The sequence below is a fragment of the Colossoma macropomum genome, unplaced genomic scaffold, assembly GCF_904425465.1.
Source record: "Colossoma macropomum unplaced genomic scaffold, Colossoma_macropomum, whole genome shotgun sequence".
In the NCBI taxonomy this organism is placed as follows: domain Eukaryota; kingdom Metazoa; phylum Chordata; class Actinopteri; order Characiformes; family Serrasalmidae; genus Colossoma; species Colossoma macropomum.
In genome coordinates this window covers 22,215,873-22,236,788 of record NW_023494794.1, presented here as the reverse complement: position 1 = coordinate 22,236,788, position 20,916 = coordinate 22,215,873, and the positions used below count along the sequence as shown (strand labels likewise).

The following is a 20,916-nucleotide window of genomic DNA, read 5'->3' as shown; positions in this document are numbered from 1 at the left end:
GGAAGGGAAATCATTCATTAATCAAAGTGCTGTATTGTGCAGTTTGAATCACACGCAGCTCTACTGATTTGTTTTTAACTCACTGTACCTTTCTCACAGGCAACCGCTGATAATCCCCTTCATCACAAGGTTCACATCCAGTTGCACAATCGATGGGGTGTGCGCTGGCCTTTCTCCCACAGTGATCATTTTTCATATGTTGTACAAGGTGTACCACCAGTTCCTAATCATCGAGACACTTAATTACAGTAAACAAGTGCTAGAAAGGGCCGAGTAGGTTTTTAGTGCAAAACTGTTCATTGGTCAAACAGAAAAGTGAGTCAGTGTATTTTTTAAAAGCCTTACATGGTGGAGAGATACATGTAGGGTGATATAAGGCAAAGTAGTCCTAGATTTACCACTCTTTTACCATTTTCAACATTACATATAAACACCCAGAAGACGTGTAGGTTCACTGCTGGCTTTGGACAGTTATTTTTAAATAAAGTGTCTAAATTTGTGTTTAAGGCATTGTAATCGCTGGTTCCTGTCACCACCACTGTAGAGAAATCTGAGTCTGTAAGTTTCCCAACAATGAGCCACTTTACATCAAACCACTTTGAATGACTTAGTTCACGTCTCAGTGATTGAATTTTGCATACATTTTGAAAACTTGGTGGAATTGCCCTTTAAATAATTCATTCTTAGTTGTTGCATGCCTTGATCTGACTTGCACCTCTTTTGCTTGTTCCAGAACCAGTTTTAACATGCCCTCGTCCACTAGGCCTTGTCATTTATCCTCAGGGGCAGGGACGCAGGAAGTGGGGGGTTCTGAGGGTGCTGCAGCAACCCCTGATTATCGGATTGCACCCGTTAAACTGTTCCAAACTTCATAGTAATTTAAGCGCAGTAAAGACCCATGTGAGCTTGCATTGTTTAAATGAATGCTGTATTTTCATTACAGGGAGCCGAGAACTGCTGGCCACTTTGGGGGCGTGGCACACACGCACGTTGAGGTGCAAAGATAGAAAGTGTAGGCAGAGTTATAGACCAGTTTCTGAACCCTAATCTAGGCTATTTTGTTGATTGACCTAGAGGTCTGCAAGATTTCATCCCACTCCCACAGAAAATCGGAATCATTTGTCCCGCGCCCGCCTGCAACTAAAACGTTTTGGCCCGCAGACCCACAAAACGTTTTTTTTTTTTGGTTGTGCTGGGCTCGGCAGCTGTGCCTGTCAGACTGAAGGCTCTGCCGTCTCTGTAGGCTACCAGAATTTGCGTGTTGTGCATGTGATCGGTTGCTCCGCAGTTCTTTAGAATGAACTCATTCATTTTAACTGGATTCCTGCAGACCTCTAGATCAGCCTCTTCTGGCTCCTCACTACCTGGGCCCTCGGTGGCACTGTCTTTATTAGCCTCTTCTGGCTGCTTGCAACCCGTCCACAGCAGCACTGTTGTCGCGTTTAGTAGCCCCCTTTTGCCACTATTCACGGCCCTCAGTGGCACTGGTGTTGAGTTGATCAGCCCCATCTGGCCTCTTGCTGCCTGGGCCCTCGACAGCACTGTCGTTGAGTTGATCAGCCCCGTCTGGCCTCTCACGACCTGGGTCCTTGCTGCCACTGCCATTGAGCTGAGCAGCCTCATCTGGCCACTCTTCATGGCCCTCTACAGCAGTGTCATTGAGTTGAGCAGCCCCCTTTGGCTGTTCGGCCCCCCCCTTGCCCCTCAGTGGCACTGGAGACCCTCTCTCATAGGGAGACAATCATCCTTGGTGTAAAATGCGTACCGGGTGCGAACAGGGAGACCAGAGGCTCAACTGAGTGAATAGGAGTAAAACGAGGGAACACCTGCGGCCGCTGACCAAACTGCTGTTTTGTAGATGTAGATCGTAATATAACAAACTGACCTGCCGTTTATCTTCAGCATGTTTCCTATCACGTCTGTTTGTAATTGAGTCATGAGTAACAGTAGGTGATGTTGACTGGTGCATTCTTTAAAAAAGTAAATATGATATACACTTACCGGCCACTTCATTAAGTCCAACTCATTTTTTCTACACTCTGTCCATTTTATCAGCTCCACTTAATATATAGGTGCACTTTGTAGTTCTACAATTACAGACAGTAGTGCATCTGTTCCTCTGCATACTTTGTTAGCCCCCTTTTACCCTGTTCTTCAATGGCCAGGACCCCCACAGTACCACCACAGAGCAGGTATTATTTGGATGGTGGATCATCAGCACTGAAGTGACGCTGTCATGGTGGTGGGGTTTTAATGTGTGTTGCGCTGGTCTGAGTGGATCAGACACAGCAGTGCTGCTGGAGTTTTTAAACACTGTGTCCTCTCACTGTCCACTCTATTAGACACTCCTACCTTGCCATTCCACCTTGTAGATGTAAAGTCAGAAATGATAGCTCATCTGTTGCTGCACAGGCGTCCTCTTAGTCATACTCTAGTCCTTCATCAGTGGTCACAGGATGCTGTTAGCTGAATATTTTTGGTTCTCAGTCCAGCAGTGACACTGAGCTGTTTAAAAGCTCCAGCAGCCATGCCGTGTCTGATCCATTCCTACCAGTACCACTTACAAGGTCTGATTCTATTGGCCAGGCCAGATGTTCCCAATACCAAACATCAGAGAACTGTCACCCCCCTTATGTTAAAGTAGGGGTGGGGAGCTGAGGATGGAGTCTAGCACAGTTTGGTGTTTTCCTGGCTCTAACATTTCAACTACACCTGGCAACCAACTGAGAAAGTAATGAATATAGTCACCTTTCTCTGGCCACCCCCCATGGCCTGTGGCACCACTGTTGAGCCAGCCACCCCCTTTGGCCTTTCCCAGGACCCCTTGGCAGCACTGTTTTCTGGACAGAAACTGTGCCTGTTATACAATAGCTGGATTTTCTAATTACAAGATTGTGAACATTAAGATAATGTCATGCTAATTGGCAGATTAAACTGTTATGAATTTGTATTATGCAAAAAGTATTTGTGCTTAGTTCTAGTAGACTGTAATTCTTTGTTCTCAAGGGAAAAAGAGACTGTGTGATCAAAACTATGCAGTAATGCCCAGTAGGATTTGTAAGAAGGCACCTCCTTCTTGCTTTGTGTTTGTAGAATTCAAAGCGCAATCAGTTATCTGATTTCATTTCAAGACAATATAGCTCCTAGGGGTCGCAGCCTCGGAGATAAAGTGCTAAGGTGGTAACGTATATCTTATGCTGGATATCCTCTGATCCTGGATTGCATAATTTTGGATTTCTCGCTATTTAGGCAATAGCTCTTTGAAACTTAGTCTGCCTGCTGAGGTGCCTGGTTGTAGTTTGCCACCATGACTGCGTGCGATACAGGTGCTTTCTACTTTTTGCATCTTCTCATTCTGGGTCAGGCTCTGCACTGGGTTTCAGCAGGGAAGATCCTGATCTGGCCAGGAGAATTCAGCCATTGGCTCAACATGAAAGTCATCATAGAAGAGCTAATCGCGAGAGGACACAATCTAACTATAGTTACCCACAGTGCTACACCATCAGTGAAGACAACTCAATCTCCGGGCTACAATGTGGACATTATCCAGGTGCCCCACACCAAGCAGGACTTCATCAACCAAATGGATAAATTTGTCAAATACTGGACGTATGAACTGCAAAATGACAACATAATCCAGGCTACTCTGAAGATGAAGGAAATCATTGACTCAGGTACAGAGCAGAACCGCGCCTTGTGCAAGAATCTTTTTGCACGTGAAGATCTCCTGGAGAAGTGGAGTAAAGAAGAATTTGAGGTCCTTCTGACTGACCCCTTGAATATGTGTGGGGAACTTCTGGCCCAGAAGCTTAATTTGCCCTTTATCATTAGTCTAAGGTTCTCTTTCGGGAGTTCCATGGAGCGACTCTGCGGACAGCTCCCAGCTCCACCCTCCTATGTGCCGGGGGTCACCATTTGTCTCACAGATCAAATGGATTTCCTTCAGAGACTCAGAAACGTTTTATTTAATCTCTTTCAGGATCTTCTGTTCAGTCTTGTGACTGCAACAAAGTGGGATTCCTTGTATGCAGAGATTGTGGGTAAGCAGTGATCACTGGTTTCCCAATGAAGTTGTTCTTTCCATGCTGTAATTTATGCAATAGTTTTCAGAAAATCATTTCTTGTGCAGAAAAAATGCACTTGCTCTCAGTCTAGTTGGCGTATTAGGTACCATCTAAATCAAGCAAGCACATCATTTGGAAGTTTTACAAAAGCATTAACGTGAAAAGAGGATTCGAAAAAGTTGGATGTACTTTTGACAGCAGCACTTTTAAATACATTTGTCAGAATTTAGATTTTTCCTTTTTTAATAAAAGATTTTTATGAGGTGTGTAAACATGGCTAAAGTTTCAAAAGTTTATGTTCACTCCCCAGTTCATACAGTTCATGTATCAAAAAGTAAATTGAGTGAATTACTCATATAATGTCACGAAAACCAATCCATTTACATAGATCCACTAATTCGGGCTACAGTAACCGAAACAGCCTATTTTTAATTATAGGGAATACAAATATTTTGGAAAAGTTTTGTGTAAATATGAATTACAACTGTTTTTGGTACATAAATCCAGCCAGAAGTGGACTTGAGGGGAAAATATTAAAATACATGAAGAATGTAGGGTAGGCCCTTTAATTCTGACCTCAGCCACTCTCCTGACTTTAAGCCCATTCTTTGTCAAATTGTAAAGTACATTTAAGGTAATGGGTTACAGGCATCAGTTTTCAGAGAATAACCTTAAACATCAGCCTGAATAATTGTTCTAGAGAGGGTCTGGAAGGGAAATCATTCATTAATCAAAGTGCTGTATTGTGCAGTTTGAATCACACACAGCTCTACTGATTTGTTTTTAACTCACTGTACCTTTCTCACAGGCAACCGCTGATAATCCCCTTCATCACAAGGTTCACATCCCAGTTGCACAATCGATGGGGTGTGCGCTGGCCTTTCTCCCACAGCGATCATTTTTCATATGTTGTACAAGGTGTACCACCAGTTCCTAATCATCGAGACACTTAATTACAGTAAACAAGTGCTAGAAAGGGCCGAGTAGGTTTTTAATGCAAAACTGTTCATTGGTCAAACAGAAAAGTGAGTCAGTGTATTTTTTAAAAGCCTTACATGGTGGAGAGATACATGTAGGGTGATATAAGGCAAAGTAGTCCTAGATTTACCACTATTTTACAATTCTCAACATTACATATAAACACTCAGAAGACGTGTAGGTTCACTGGTGATTTTGGACGGCAAAAAATGTCTATATTTGTGTTTAAGACATTGTGACCCCTGGTTCCTATCACCACCACTGTAGAAAAATCTGAATCTGTAAATTTCTCTACAATGAACCATTTCACTTTAAACCACTTTGAAGGACTTTACAACTTCTTTGAAGGAATTTACATCTCAATGATTGAATTTAGCATATATTTTAAAAACTTGGTGGAATTGTCCTTTAAGTAGGTCATTCTTAGTAATTGCATGACTTGCTCTGACTTGGACCTCTTTTGCCTGTTCCAATACTGGTTTTAACGTGCCCTCGTCCACTAGGCTGTTGTTATTTATCCTCCGGGGATCAAACTGTATTAGCTCAACTTAAGTGTCGACATCAGCTGCTATTTAAATTTTTCTGCATTAATCAATGGGAAATTTTGTTAAAGGTGCCACTCTAGAGAAACTTACAGAGTCAGAATTCTTCACAATGGTGGTGAAAGGAACCAGATGTCTGAAGCCTTTAGTGCCTCTAAAACCCTTGTGTCAAACACAAGGCCAGATCAGGCCTGTGGCACAATCCTATTCAGCCCTTGAAATTATTTAGATTTTCTATTAATATGAGCCAATTTCACAATGAGGTGCACTACAATCCCCAGCATGCACAGCAACGTAATTTGCACTGACACCCCTCTCCCCCAAGCGACAATCTGTGGGACAGCAGTTTTCTACCCAATTCCACACGTCACATCAACAAACACGCTACCTGCATTTCAGCTGGAGTTTAACCAACATGAACACCATGAACACTATGAACACTCAGCAGCTCAGAAACTGGTCCCAAGAATTAGTGAACTTGTGGCAGAAAAGATGTCAGGTGACTAGATCAAGTACGCAGGTACGTTTAAAAGACTTACATCTGACTACATGTGCTGACCAATGACCAACCTGATTCAGCCTTCATGAACTGAATCCAGAGCATTAGATGAGGGTAAACACTGATCTCCTCAGCACTTTGGCCCAGAAGGTCCCCAGTTTGACATGCCTGCTCTAGTGCTAGTTGTGATCTTCAAGAAGCTACTATACACAAGGAAAACAATTTCTCTGATCAAGCACATCAATGCTTAAATTACCTAAAGCAGTTCATGACATCATTTTTGTGCCCTGGGTCTTCTTTGCTGGATTTTTCGTTTCATGATGCGCCAGATGTTTTCTATTGGGAAAGGTCTGGACTGCAGGCAGGCAAGTTCAGCGCCCGGACTCTTCTTCTGCGAAGCCATGCTGTTGTAATGGATGCAGTGTGTGGTTTAGCATTGTCTTGCTGAAATATGCAGGGCCTTCCCTGAGAGAGACGCTGTCTGGATGGGACAATATGTTGTTCTAAAACCTCTATATTCTGTTCAGCATTGATAGTGCCCAGATGTGTAAGCTGCCCACACCATAGGCACTAATGCAACCCCACACCATCAGAGATGCAGGCTTTTGAACTGTGCGCTGATAACATAGCTGGATGGTCCCTCTCCGCTTGAGTCTGCAGGACATAGCATTCATGGTTTCCAAAAAGAATTTAAAATTTTGATTCATCTGACCACAGAACATTTTTGCCTCAGTCCATTTTAAATGAGCTTTGGCCCAGAGAAGATGATGACATTTCTGGATCGTGTTGACACATGGCTTCTTCTTTGCCTGATACAGCTTTAACTTGCATTTGTAGATTGCACAGCGAACTGTGTTCACAGACAATGTGTTCCTGAGCCCATGCAGTGATTTCCAGTACAGAATCAGACCTGTTTTCAATGCAGTGCCACCTGAGGGATCGAAGATCACGAGCATCCAATATTAACTGTCAGCCTTGTCCTTTGTGTACAGGGATTTCTCCAGATTCTCTGAATCTTTTGATGATATTGTGTACTGTAGATGGTGGGAAATCCAAAATCTTTGCAATTTTGCCTTGAGAAACATTTTTCTGGAATTGTTCCACAATTGTTAAACACAGTTTTCGCAGATTGGTGAACCTCTGCCCATCTTTGCCTCTGAGAGACTCTGCCTCTCTAAAATGCTCTTTTTATACCCAGTCATGTGAGTTAGTTACAATATGCTCCTCCAGCTGTTTTTTATTAGTACAACTTACTTTTCCAGCCTTTTGATGCCCCTGTTCCAACTTTTTTGAGATGCGTTGATGCCATCAAGTTCTAAATGAGTGAATGTTTTTCATGAAATGGTAAAATGTCTCACTTTTAACATCTGATATGTGTTCTATGTTCTATTGTGAATAAAATGTGGGTCAATGAGATTTGCCTTAGTAAATAATTAGTCTTAAGACGTATACATGACTTTTAGCCAGATTCCACAAAAGTATCCCTTTGGAAAACATTACAAGACCATTACATAAATTTGCTTGTGACTTAGGTTCATGTCCTTAGCAGGATTCAGAATATAAAGGTCATTTTGTTCTGTACGGTGGGTGGTCCAGTTTGGGGCTCCTGGCCTCTCCCTGGGTGCTTATCAACATGCTGCATTTAAAATTGTTTGCTAAGGTGTCTGGTTCTACTTTCCACCATGACTGCGTGCAAGCGAGCTGCTTTCTACCTTTTGCTTCTTCTCACTCTGGGCCAGGCTCCGCACTGTGTGACAGCAGGAAAGATCCTCGTCTGGCCAGGAGAATTCAGCCACTGGTTTCATTTCAAAGTCATCATAGAAGAGCTGATCGCAAGAGGACACAATGTGACTATAGTTACTTACAGTGCTACACCATCAGTGAAGACAACTCCGTCCTCAGGCTACAATGTGGACATTATCCAGGTGCCCCACACCAAGCAGGACGTCATTGACCGAATGGATAGATTTGTAAAGTACTGGACATATGACCTGGCAAATGACAACATAATCCAGGCTACTCTGAAGATGAAGGAGCTCATCGACTTGATGTCCCAGCAGAATGATGTTTTTTGCCGGAATCTCTTTGCTCGTGAAGATCTAATGGAGAAGTGGAATAAGGAAGAATTTGAGGTCCTTCTAACTGACCCCATGACTTTCTGTGGGGAACTGCTGGCCCAGAAACTGAACCTGCCATTTATCATCAGTCTGAGATTCTCTTTTGGAAGTGCCATGGAGAGACTCTGTGGACAGCTGCCAGCACCACCCTCCTACGTGCCGGGGGCTGCCCTCGGGTACACAGATCAAATGGGTTTCCCTCAGAGACTGGAAAACTTCTTGTTTTATCGTTTTCAAGATTTAGTGTTCAGTCTTGTGACCAGAATATGGGATCACCTGTTTACTGAAATGAGGGGTAAATGATGATTTCCTTTTTTAAGTTTTCCTAAGCATGCACATTCTCTTTCTGTTTTGAAAGTTTTCAATTACAGGTTCGGAAAATAATGTAGATGAAAACAAACCAGAAATGAATCTCTCAGTCTAGTTCTCCTGATCCTCAACATACGACCTTGCGTACCCTATAAATCAGGGTGCTAATTTTGTCAAGTTCTGAGGCGCCTTTACCACAGTCAGCCTGCGATAATCACCTTTATAGGCATACAAGATCATAGTCACACATGTTCTTCATTTTTTTTTTTCTTTTTAAATTGAGGTCTCTAGCCTTTCACCTGACTGCAAGCTCATACATCAGGGTTTATGGAGCTGAAAAGTACGTATGTAAAACAAAGATGCCCCCTGCTCTGTGTTGTTTGCCCCCATACACTACCAGTGAGCAGTGTAGTCAGAGGTCAGAGTGAGTTTGTCAGTTGCATGCAGGCTAAAGGTAGAGATAGTGACAAGCGTTTAGGTCATTGTGCACAATTTTATCCTGATATTTTAAGTTAAATTAATTTAAGTTAAAAGTAAAATAAATGAAAATCTAGTCAAATAAACCAAAAGTTAAAGTGAGAGTGTGTTGCTACTTGCCTGCCCGAGAGGGAGCTCTGCTCTTTCTGCTTCTCAGCATTAGAAAACTAGAAAAGGAGCGTCTGGAGATGCATCTGATATCAGTATGAATTACACCCTTTAAAACAAAAGTAGCTCTTCAAGCATTCTTCAGTAAAGGCAGTGGTTATTTATAAAACTGTGGCAACTCAAAGAACCATTTAAATAAACAGTTCTTGGTTAAATGTTTTTTCTCTATGATTAAAAACCTGTTTGTGGCAGGATCTGTGTCCCCTCAGCAAAAACGACAGACCCTAGAGGCAGCATTGCAGAAAGAAGCAGACATATTTTGCTTCTTCTTTCCACAAAACAAACCAAAACTGCTGCTTTTCAGCCGCCTGCACACTTAATACAAACTATGAGACTTTTCAGTCGTCTGACATCTTCGTTAATTTGCAAACATGCCAACTTTGAACTTCTTCTGTCTGTTCAGTTCCCTCCCTCCTCTTTACACTTCACCCCCACCAGCCACTCTTCATGGCCCTGTCATAAAGCACTGTCAGCACTGTCATCGAGGTGTGCAGCCCTCTTAGGCCTCTTAGCCCAGTTAGGGTTCATAGCACTCTACTGGCATCTTGGGAAGAGATTCGTGGAGAGATTTTCAGCAGAACTGAGGAGTCAGATTGCTGTAGTTTTGAAAGTGAAATGTTTTTGTGTTCTTGTTTGATATAGGATTTCAGCTGCTGAACAGTTCGGGGTCTCTTTTGTCATAATTTTTATTTCACAATGTGCCAAATGTTTTCAGTGGTGACAGGGCTGGACTGCAGGCAGGCCAGTTTAGCACCCGGACTCTTTTAATACAGAGCCATGCTGTTGTAATACATGCAGAATGTGGCTTGGCATCATCTTGCTGAAATAAGCAAGGCCTTCCCTGAAAAAGACGTCATCTGGATGGCAGCATATGTTGCCAAAACATGTATATATCATTCAGCATTAATGGTCCCTTCACAGATGTGCACGTTACCCATGCCATGTGCACTAATGCACCCCTATACCTTCATGAATACTTATTTTTGAACTGTGCACTGATAACAAGCTGAGTGGTCTTTAGTCCGGAGTACGCAGTGTCCCTGATTTCTAAAAATAATTTTAAATGTTGATTCATCGGACCACAGGACACTTTTCCACTTCCCCTCAGTCCGTTTTAAAAGCGCTCGGGCCCAGAGAAAGTGGCAGCATTTCTGGATCCTGGATATGTACAGTTTATTCTTTGCGTTTTACAGTTTTAACTTGCATTTGTAGATGCAGCGACAAACTGTTTTCACAGACAGTGTTTTTCAGAAGTGTTTCTGAGCTCATGCAGTGATTTCCACTACAGAATCATGTCTGTTTTTAATTCAGGGCCAGCTGAGGGCCCAAAGATCACAGCCAGCAAATACTGGTTTTTGGCCTTATTCCCTGCATACAGAGATTTCTCTGGATTCCCAGAATCTTTTAATGATATTATGTACTGTAGATTATGAAATCCCAATGTTCTTTGCTATTTTACGTTGAGAAACGTTATTTTTGAATTGTTGCACTATTTGCCGGCGCAGTCTTTCACAGAGTGGTGAACCCCTCCCCATCTTTACTTCTGAAAGACTCAGCCTCTCTGAGATGCTTTTTTATACCCAATCATGTTATTGACCTGTTGCCAATCAACCACCTGTTTTTTTTTAGCATTACAGAACTTTACCAGCCTTTTGTTGCCCCGTCCCAACTTTTTTCAAATGAAATGTAAGGTTTAAATTATGTGCACATCATTGCATTTTGTTTTTATTTACGTTTTGCACAGCGCCCAACTTTTTTGGAAATGGGGTTGTAATTTTCCACCTTCACTTAGCCAAATTCCTCAAAAGTAACTCTTGAGAAAACATTACAAGACCATTACATAATGTTGCTTGTCATGCACTACATATTTATCAAGAAGCTGAGCTTCAGTTGTTGCTAACAAAGTCTTACAGTCAGGGCTTAGATTACAGAAGATTAGGTAGCTTGTATAACATAGTTGGTGTAAGTGTGACAGTAATATTTGTAACCTAACATGATGTGATTCAACATTGTCTCACTGGCATATAGTCATTGCATGTTAAATGCAAGAATCCATTGGGATAAAGATTGGAAAAAGGTATCAAAAATGATTTAAGCTTTTTGTTTACTGTGCTAGAGTTTATCTCGTGGTGCCCTCATACAGTACAGTACAGTAATACAATACAGTAATAAAACTTCCAAATAGCACTTATCCTAGACACTACAGTAAAAAATGTAGTTATAAATTGTACAAGCTGAAAGGACTGGATTAATGAGAACTAGAGACACTAGAGTTTAGAGTTCAGAAAACACCTTTGAAGGTGTGACCTAGGTTCATCTTCTTAGCAGGACTCAGGACATATAGGTCAGTCTGTTCTGTACGGTGGGCTGTGCAGTTTGAGGCTCCTGGCCTCTCCCTGGGCGCTTGTCGACGTGCTGCCTTTGAAATTGTTTGCTAAGGTGTCTGGTTCTACTTTCCACCATGACTATGTGCTGCTTTCTGCCTTCTGCTTCTTCTCACTCTGGGCCAGGCTCTGCACTGTGTGACAGCAGGAAAGATCCTCGTCTGGCCAGGAAAATTCAGCCACTGGATAAACGTCAAAGTCATCATAGAAGAGCTGATCGCAAGAGGACACAATGTGACTATAGTTACTTACAGTGCTACACCATCAACTCCATCTCCAGGCTACAATGTGGACATTATCCAGGTGCCCCACACCAAGCAGGACGTCATTGACCGAATGGATAAATTTGTAAAGTACTGGACATATGACCTGGCAAGCGACAATGTAATCCAGGCTTCTCTGAAGATCAAGGAGCTCATCGACTTGATGTCCCAGCAGAATGATGTCTTTTGCCGGAATCTCTTTGCTCGTGAAGATCTAATGGAGACGTGGAATAAGGAAGAATTCGAGGTCCTTCTGACTGACCCTGTGACTTTCTGTGGGGAACTGCTGGCCCAGAAACTGAACCTGCCATTTATCATCAGTCTGAGATTCTCTTTTGGAAGTGCCATGGAGCGACTCTGTGGACAACTGCCAACGCCACCCTCCTACGTGCCGGGGGCTGCCCTCGGGTACACAGATCAAATGGGTTTCCCTCAGAGACTGGAAAACTTCTTGTTTTATTGTTTTCAAGATTTAGTGTTCAGTCTTGTGACCAGAACATGGGATCACCTGTTCACTGAAGTGATGGGTAAATGATGATCTCCTTTTTTTAAGTTTTCCTAAGCATGCACATTCTCTTTCTGTTTGGAAAGTTTTCAATTACAGGTATAGTCACACATGTTCCTTTTTTGGAGGGCAGCTTCTTCATTTAAATTCTTTTTAAAATTGAGTTCTCGTAACATTTCTTCTTCAACATTTACACAATGGGCCCACTGTGTACGAGGGGTGACTCTAGCCTTTCACCTGACTGCAAGCTCAGGGTTTATGGAGCTGAAAAGTACGTATGTAAAACAAACATGCCCCCTGCTCTGTGTCGTTTGCCCCCATTCACTACCAGTGAGCAGTGTAGTCAGAGGTCAGAGTGAGTTTGTCAGTTGCGTGCAGGCTAAAGGTAGAGATAGTGACAAGCGTTTAGGTCATTGTGCACAATTTTATCCTGATATTTTCTCCCCTTGGTAACAATTAATTTAAGTTAAAAGTAAAATAAATGAAAATCTAGTCAAATAAACCAAAAGTTAAAGTGAGAGTGTGTTGCTACTTGCCTGCCCGAGAGGGAGCTCTGTTCTTTCTGCTTCTCAGCATTAGAAAACTAGAAAAGGAGCGTCTGGAGATGCATCTGATATCAATATGAATTACACCCTTTAAAACAAAAGTAGCTCGTCAAGCGTACTTTAGTAAATTCAGTGGCTATTTATAAAACTGTGGCCATTTGAACCATTTGAAGCATCATTTGAATGCATGAATGGTTCTTGGTTAATGGTTCTTCTGTATGATTGAAAACCTCTTTGTGGCAGGATCTGTGCCACCCAGCAAAAAGACAGACTCTAGAGGCATCATTAGAGGCAGCATTACAGGAAGCAGCAGACATATTTTGTTCTTTTTTCCACAGAACAAATCAAAAATGCTGCTTTTCAGCCGCCTGCACACTCAATCCAATATGAGACTTTTCGGTCGTCTGACATCTTCATTGATTCAAACACGCCAACTTTAAACTTCTTTTCTTCCTGTCCACTGTCTGTTCAGTTCCCTCCCTCCTCTTTATGCTTTACCCCCAACGGCCACTCTTCATGGCCCTCAGAGGCACTGTCATTGAGTTGTGCAGCCCTCTTAGGCCTCTTCCATGCAGATTTGCTCCAGGTTGTTCAGGTTGGTTGGATGACGCTTGTGGACTGCAGTTTTGAGATAGTGCCGCAGATTCTCAGTCAGATTGAGATCTGTACCTTGACTTAGTCATTGCACAATGTTCACCTTTTTGTTGTTCAATCACTCCTGTGTTGCTTTGGCCTTATGCTTGGGGTCACTGTCCTGCTGAAAGGTGAAGTTTCTCTCAAGCTTTAGTTCTAAAGCAGTACTGTTGAGAATCTCTAGGCATCTCACGATTCGATTCGATTACGATTCAGAGGCTACGATGCGATTATAAAACGATTATCGATGCATCTACAGGATTTCGTTTTTCTCACTGTGTGAGGACTTGGAACTTTTAAAGCAAAGTACATGTAATGATCCATAATGAATTTACTTCCTACTCCTACTTCCAGATTACAGCTCTCATACCCGTTTTCTTCAATGATTTCATAACTTCGGTTTGGTCTCATTGTAGAGAGTGTGGGAATCGCTGTGTCAGTAAAATATCTTTGAGACGGGACACTGTGTCTCAGCTACAAAGTGTGCAACACAGTGCAAAAGCCCTGGTTCTCAACAACTGAGTACGGATGCAAATCCTTGGCAGTAAAAGTTGCGATAGAGTTTGTAGTTTGCTTCGTCCTTTTCGATTTGGGTGGAAGCTCTGACATCGCTTGATCGATGGTCCTCTGGTTGGCAGCAACTACAACCGGCCCGGAAAACAGGTGGAAACATGTCATATGTTCCACAGAAGCCAAAGTGCTTCCATACGCTAGCTCAGGGGTCAGCACTGGTGTGGCTCCACATCAGAATTAGATTTGGAGGTAAAAATAAAATAATCCTCCTTAAATGCTGGAATTAATGTAGCCTATAACTGCTAACCTAACTAGTAGCTAACGAAGAGGCAAAGAGAAAAGGGAAAGATTTAAGATGAACATCCATAATTTGGAGACTAATGGACTTACTTGCAATTATAATCACTCCAGCTGGTTTCCTGATACATTTAGTCTGCAATGAGAAACTGTCAAACACCAAAAAACACATGAAACTGAAGTCAGTTTCTCGTTCTCCAGCTTCTCGTTTGAATTGTCCCGTTACATTCTGGCACCTCAGGCACCATTTAAAGTGGAATGGGAAAATTCAAACGAGAAGCTTAAAGCAGAGCAAAATAAGTCTAAGTTGTTTGTATTATATTGTTAGCCTACACTAGGACATTAGCACATACTGAGACATATTTACAGCCAAGATGGTAAAATGGACTCAAATTGTTGTGGCTCCCAAGGTGGTTTGATTTTTGTTGAAAAGACAAAATGCCTCTTATTAACATTTGGGTTGTGACCCCTGCACTAGCTTTTAATGTAGTGTGCCATCACAGACTGTCTGGGTGCTGCACCTCCGCACTTCGCAAAGTTACACCTTTTGCGTTCCGTCAACATTACGTTATCAATTAAAATTTACAAAATCGCTTTTCGACATTTGTGAATCGATTCAGAATCGTCCACGTCTACATCGCGATGCATCTAAGAATCGATTTTTTCCCCCCACCCCTATTAAACAGGTTGTCTTGCAGTATCACTCTGTATTTTGAACCATCCATTCATGCTTCAGTTTTATCAAGATGGCCAGTGCCTGTTGTGGGAAATCATCTGTACAACACGGTGCCATCCCCATACTCCACTGTGGGGATAGTGTTTGTTGAGGAATGGACAGTGTTATGGTTAGTGCCACACATGCACTTGTTACAATGTTTTTATTTCACTTTTAAATAACATTTTGATACCCAAACTGGCCATTGTTTATTCAAAATAGAGCAAAATGTCAACAGCAAAATATAGGCATAGTAGTAAACCCTGCAATATTACATATTACATGAATACTTAATTTTTTAAAAATATATAATAAATAATATATTTCAAGTGTGTGTGTGTGTGTGTGTGTGTGTGTGTGTGTGTGTGTGTGTGTGTAAAAACAATAGCGCACAGATAACCATTAAACTTCTTTAAATGTTCCCAGGAGGTAGGTCTTTTAAACCTACCTGTGCTTGATCTAGACACCTGGCATCTTTTTTCTGCAAGTTCATTCATTGTTGGGATCAATTTCTGAGCTACTGAAATTACGCATATTACATTGCAGTGCATGCTGGGGATTGTAGTGCAGCGCAGTGTGGAACGGGCTAATATCAATAGAAAATCAGAATGTTATGGACCAGATAAGATTGTGCCATGTGTTTGACCTAAAGGCTCTAAGGATTACTGTGGCACCACTGTAGGAGGTGATTTAAGCATGTTTACAACAGCCATAGGGATTGTTAGATTTCATATTTTCGCTAAAGCGACTAAAGAAACCCGAGTAATGAGACAATTTTCTCCATTAAAAATTACAATAACTATTGTATTATTCTCTGTTGTAATGTTGTTTCAATATATTATGGCAATTTTCTTCATAACAAGCTTAAAAAAATGCTAGTAGTGTGCTGATTTCTCGGTAGCTAGCTGGCTAAATTTCCTCTTCCACCTTAAAAGGTTTAGCAGTTACATTCTGGTGCCTCAGGTGTCAAAACTGCAGCACCATTTAAGGTGGAACGGGAAAATTCAAAAAAGAAGCCAGCGAATAGCTGACTTCAGCTTCCTATCACTAAAGAATTAGAGGTGGGTGATAATAAATAATTGCCCCCCCCCTTTGAAGCATATGATTCCCTAAATGTAACTGAAGCCCAGCAGTGAGGTTCCTGAATTTTACCCTCCTCTGCTGTCACTGCAGACTGTCAGGGTTGCCTACAGAGCAGCGCTATCAACCTGTTAGTCAAGTAATGTTCTTCTTTATTTGAGGGTTGTCCCATTGTACAGGGGAAGATTTCAACCACTACCCCTTGTAACTCAGGTCCAAGGGGCAAGGTGACACTTGAAAACAAGGGGTAGGGGTGAAAATAAGAATTGGGATTGGGCTTTAACCTTAAACCCTGAAGACCCTTCAGTGGGTCCAAACTTCCATTCCTTACTCTTGTAACTTCTTACCTTCATACTGTATTTCATAGTAGTTACTGAACAATCATTTATTTACTGAATACATCATTTATAAGCCTAAAAGTTAAGGGGTTAAATTATACAGCTTTTTTCTAACTTGATGTAATAATTGGCCACCCTCACTTAGCCAGTTCCTCAAAAGTAACTCTTGAGAAAACATTACCAGACTGTTACACAATGTTGCTTATCCTGCACTACAGATTTATTAAATAAGAAGCTGAGCTTCAATTGTTGCTAACAAAGTCTTACAGTCAGGGTTTAGATTAGGTAGCTTGTATAACAGTTGGTGTAAAAGTGACTAATATTTGTAACTTAACATGATGTGATTCTCACTGGCATGTTGTCATTGATTGTTAAACAACAATGCAAAAATCCATTGGGATAAAGAGTGGAAAAAGGTATCATAAATTAATTAAGCTTTTTTGTTTACTGTGATAGAGTTTATCTGGTGGTGCCCCCATATGGTACGTCTAATTTCCTGTTAGTTGTTCTAATAAAATCTCTCGATAGCGCTTATCCCGAACAGTACAGTTATAAAAGAATGGAGTTAAAAATTTTACAGGCTGAAGGTACTGGATTAATGATAACCAGAGAGACCAGAGTTCAGGAAACACTTTTGTATAATGGTGCCTTTTGGCATGTCAAAGGCAGGAGAAAAACATTGTGACATAACCATGTCCTCGGTGGAAATCAGAATATAAAGGTCAGTCTGTTCTGTTGTGGCTTGTGCGGTTTGGATGCGTAGCGACGTGCTGCCTTTGAAATTGTGTACTGAGGCGTCTGGTTCTAGTTTCCGTCATGACTGCATGCAAGCAAGCTGCTTTCTGCCTTCTGCTTCTTCTTGCTCTGGGCCAGGCTCCACACTGTGTGATGGCAGGAAAGATCCTCATCTGGCCAGGAGAATTCAGCCACTGGCTGAACGTCAAAGTCATCATAGAAGAGCTGATCGCAAGAGGACACAATCTAACTATAATTACCCACAGTGCTACACCATCAGTGAAGACAATTCCGTCTCCGGGCTACAATGTGGACATTATCCAGGTGCCCCACGCCAAGCAGGACATCATTGAAAATTTAGAAAAACTTGTAAAGTACTGGACATATGACATGCCAAATGACAACATAATCCAGGCTTCTCTGAAGATCAAGGGACTCATCGAGTTGATGTTCCAGCAGAATGATGTCTTTTGCCGGAATCTCTTTGCTCGTGAAGATCTAATGGAGAAGTGGAATAAGGAAGAATTCGAGGTCCTTCTGACTGACCCTGTGACTTTCTGTGGGGAACTGCTGGCCCAGAAACTGAACCTTCCATTTATCGTCAGTCTGAGATTCTCTTTTGGGAGTGCCATGGAGCGACTCTGTGGACAACTGCCATCACCAACCTCCTACGTGCCGGGGGCTGCCCTCGGGTACACAGATCAAATGGGTTTCCCTCAGAGACTGGAAAACTTCTTTTTTTATCTTTTTCAAGATTTTATGTTCAGTCTTGTGACCAGGAGGTGGGATCACCTGTTCACTGAAATGATGGGTAAATGATGATCTCCTTCTTCAAGTCTTGCTAAGCATGCACATTCTGTTTTGAAAGTTTTCAATTACAGGTTTGGCAAATAATGCAGATGAAGAAAACTTGAAACATGACTCTCCGTCTAGTTCTCCTGATCCTCAATAAATGACCTTGTGTATTCTATAAATCAGGGTGCTGAGGCACCTTTTCCCGCAATCATCCTGAACAGCCTGCAATAATTACCTTCAAAGACATGCAAGATTATTGTCATGTATGGTTTCTTTAAGGTGTCAGGCAGACTTAAGATTGTTTTTTGACATCAGTATAGTATTAAGACAAAAAATCAGCCCGTTGTCATAAGCCCCAGGGTTTGTGTGGGTTCATTGACTGAGGCAAGAGGCAGAGTGTAGAGCAAACACAATCTGGTGAAAGTGCACCCGCCCCATCTCCTTTGTCCCAGTTCAGTATCACTAAAATCAGGGAGTTCAGGGAAAGGGTTTTTTAGGGACATGTGACGTTGACGGTAGAAGCAACAAGTAGTCTAGCTGTCCGTTAGTCAGATATGATGGTAAACAGCTACATCTTCCCGTTGGTGGCTATGCTGCTAAGTGGCCCTGAAATAACTCTCAGTGGTAACGTACTGGTGCTTCCTGGTGAATACAGCCACTGGCACAACATGCGTGCAGTTGTGGATGAGTTGGTCGCTCGGAATCACACTGTGACTGTTCTCGTGCATACTGCCTCAACTACGCTCGAGCACTTGCGAAAGGACAACTTTAAATACATTGTTTTTAAGATCAACATGGAACAACAAGAAGCACTGAATGTGTGGCAGAACGTCATCAATGCTTGGACGAATCAGACCTTAACTGGGATTCATTCGTTGTCCTCGTTTTGGAAAATGATGTCTGGATTTGAGGGTTACCTTCAGGCAGTTTGTGAGGGAATGCTTCTTAATGAACAGCTCATAGCTTCACTAAGGGAGTCACATTTTGACATGCTTCTGTTCGACCCCATGATGTGTTGCAGTGATCTATTGGCAGAGACCCTCGGCTTGCCCCAGGTGGTGTCTCTTCGTCTTACTTTTGCATACAGTATGGAGAGACTGTGCGGTCAGTTGCCAACACCACCGTCATATGTGCCCGCTGTTGCCACCCAAGGACATCTAACCGATCACATGGATTTAATAGAGCGGTTAGAGAATGTGCTGCTGTACATTGCTCACACAGCAGTATTCAGAGTGCAAATGATGTTAATGTCAAAGTATTTCACCAAAATAATGGGTAAGGTAGCACAAAGCCCTCTTTTATTTTTGCACCTAATTTGTTTTTTTATACAGATGCCTGCACTGATTTGGACCAAATTATTTCACATGTTGTTAGAAGGTCTGAGAAACCAAGTGCAACATCTGAAACCCTAGTGCCCTCATCTGGATCAACTGTATTAAAGAACTTGCATAACCTAAATTGGGGAAAGAAAGAATGTGTGTTTTTGAAGGAGCTGACACCTAGACTTGAACCACACAGCATTTTGGATAGAGATTATCTACAGAAAGAAAATATTGTCCAGGACTAGGCTTAATCCATATCCTGGCAACCGACCCTTAATTTAGCAGCCAGTAACCTCAGTTTAAGCCCTTTTTCTGTGCTTGGTATTGTAAATTTTTCAAGTTTGTGTCAAAGTTGGAGCCTTGTCTCATCTATTCACAGCGTTATTTGGCACGCACGGTGTGAACAAAGTGTGATCAAATCCTCACTTGGCAAAGTCCCGAGGCACCTTTCCCACAGTCATCCTTAACAGCATGTGATAACTTCAGACAATTGCAAGATTATAGTTACAGTGGCTTCATAGATTGATCCTACCATGTTCTTTGTCCAGTGGTACTCGTACTTTTCTGCCTAATTTATTTAAGCTGTCAAGTGGTGATGGAGTTTTAAAAGTGCTTGGCAACTCTGGCAAGGTTTTATATAACCTCAATTTCCAGATAGGAACAGTGCTTGGAAAAAAGATCAGCTTGTACTTATGAGCCCCTGGGTTTGTGCAAGTTCATGGACTGATAAGAGGCAGAGTGTAGCGCAAACAATCTGGTGACAGTGTATCCGCCCCTTCTCCTTTGTCCCAGTTCAGTATCACTAAAATCAGGAAGCTCAGAGATGACGTTTTCAGGGATGTGCAAGGTTGACCGTAGAGGCAACAAGTAGTCTAGCTTTGCTTTAGTCAGATATGATGGTAAAAAGCTACTTCTTCCCCTTTGTGGCTTTGCTGCTAAGTAGGCCTGAAATAACTCTCAGTGGTAACATACTGGTGCTTCCTGGTGAATACAGCCACTGGCACAACATGCGTGCAGTTGTGGATGAGTTGGTCGCTCGGAATCACACTGTGACTGTTCTCGTGCATACTGCCTCACCTACGGTCGATCACATGCGAAAGGAGAACTTTAAATATATTGTTTTTAAGATCAACATGGAACAACAAGATGCAGTGAATGTGTGGCAGAACTTCGTCAACGCTTGGATGAATCAGACCGCCACTGGGAGTCAGACTTTGTCCTTGTTTTGGAACATGATGTCTGGATTTGAGGGTTACCTTCAGGCAGTTTGTGAGGGAATGCTCCTTAACGAACAGCTCATAGCTTCACTTAGAGAGGCGCACTTTGACATGCTTCTGTACGACCCCATAATGCTGTGCAGTGATCTATTGGCAGAGACCCTCGACTTGCCCCAGGTGGTGTCTCTTCGGCTCACTTTTGCATACAGTATGGAGAGACTGTGCGGTCAGTTGCCAACACCACCTTCATATGTGCCCGCTGTTGCCACCCACGGACATCTCACTGACCACATGGACTTCATAGAGCGCTTAGAGAATGTGCTGCTGTACATTGCTCACACTACAGTATTTAAACTGCAAGCGATGTCAACGTATGATAAGTTTTACACCAAAAAAATGGGTAAGGTAGGCCTCTTTTGT

At 42.3% G+C, this 20,916-nt stretch overlaps 2 protein-coding genes across 9 annotated transcripts in view; both read left to right on the top strand.

The window, feature by feature from the left end:
- LOC118814809 (UDP-glucuronosyltransferase 2C1-like) overlaps positions 1 to 20,916 on the top strand; it is a 46,921-nt gene that overhangs the window by 13,839 nt on the left and 12,166 nt on the right. Inside the window, exon 1 of one of the 8 annotated variants that reach the window (XM_036580599.1) lies at positions 17,157 to 17,973. The exons of 3 other annotated variants lie outside the window; for them this stretch is intronic. In XM_036580599.1, the coding sequence (XP_036436492.1) occupies positions 17,244 to 17,973 (730 nt within the window). In that variant the 5' untranslated portion in view covers positions 17,157 to 17,243. Of the gene's footprint in view, positions 1 to 17,156; positions 17,974 to 18,447; positions 19,233 to 19,301; positions 20,897 to 20,916 lie in introns of those variants that run through there. 4 more of the 8 variants (XM_036580608.1, XM_036580603.1, XM_036580607.1 and 1 more) reach the window with 4 other exon arrangements.
- LOC118814814 (UDP-glucuronosyltransferase 2A2-like) lies at positions 7,681 to 9,101 on the top strand. Its single transcript, XM_036580612.1, has one exon. It carries the CDS (start codon positions 7,766 to 7,768, stop codon positions 8,501 to 8,503), a length of 738 nt encoding a protein of 245 aa, XP_036436505.1. The 5' UTR covers positions 7,681 to 7,765; the 3' UTR covers positions 8,504 to 9,101.

What these genes read in the sequence shown, in the direction of transcription:
- LOC118814814 (XM_036580612.1), top strand. Translation starts at nt 7,766, where the DNA reads ATGACTGCGTGCAAGCGAGCTGCTTTCTACCTTTTGCTTCTTCTCACT.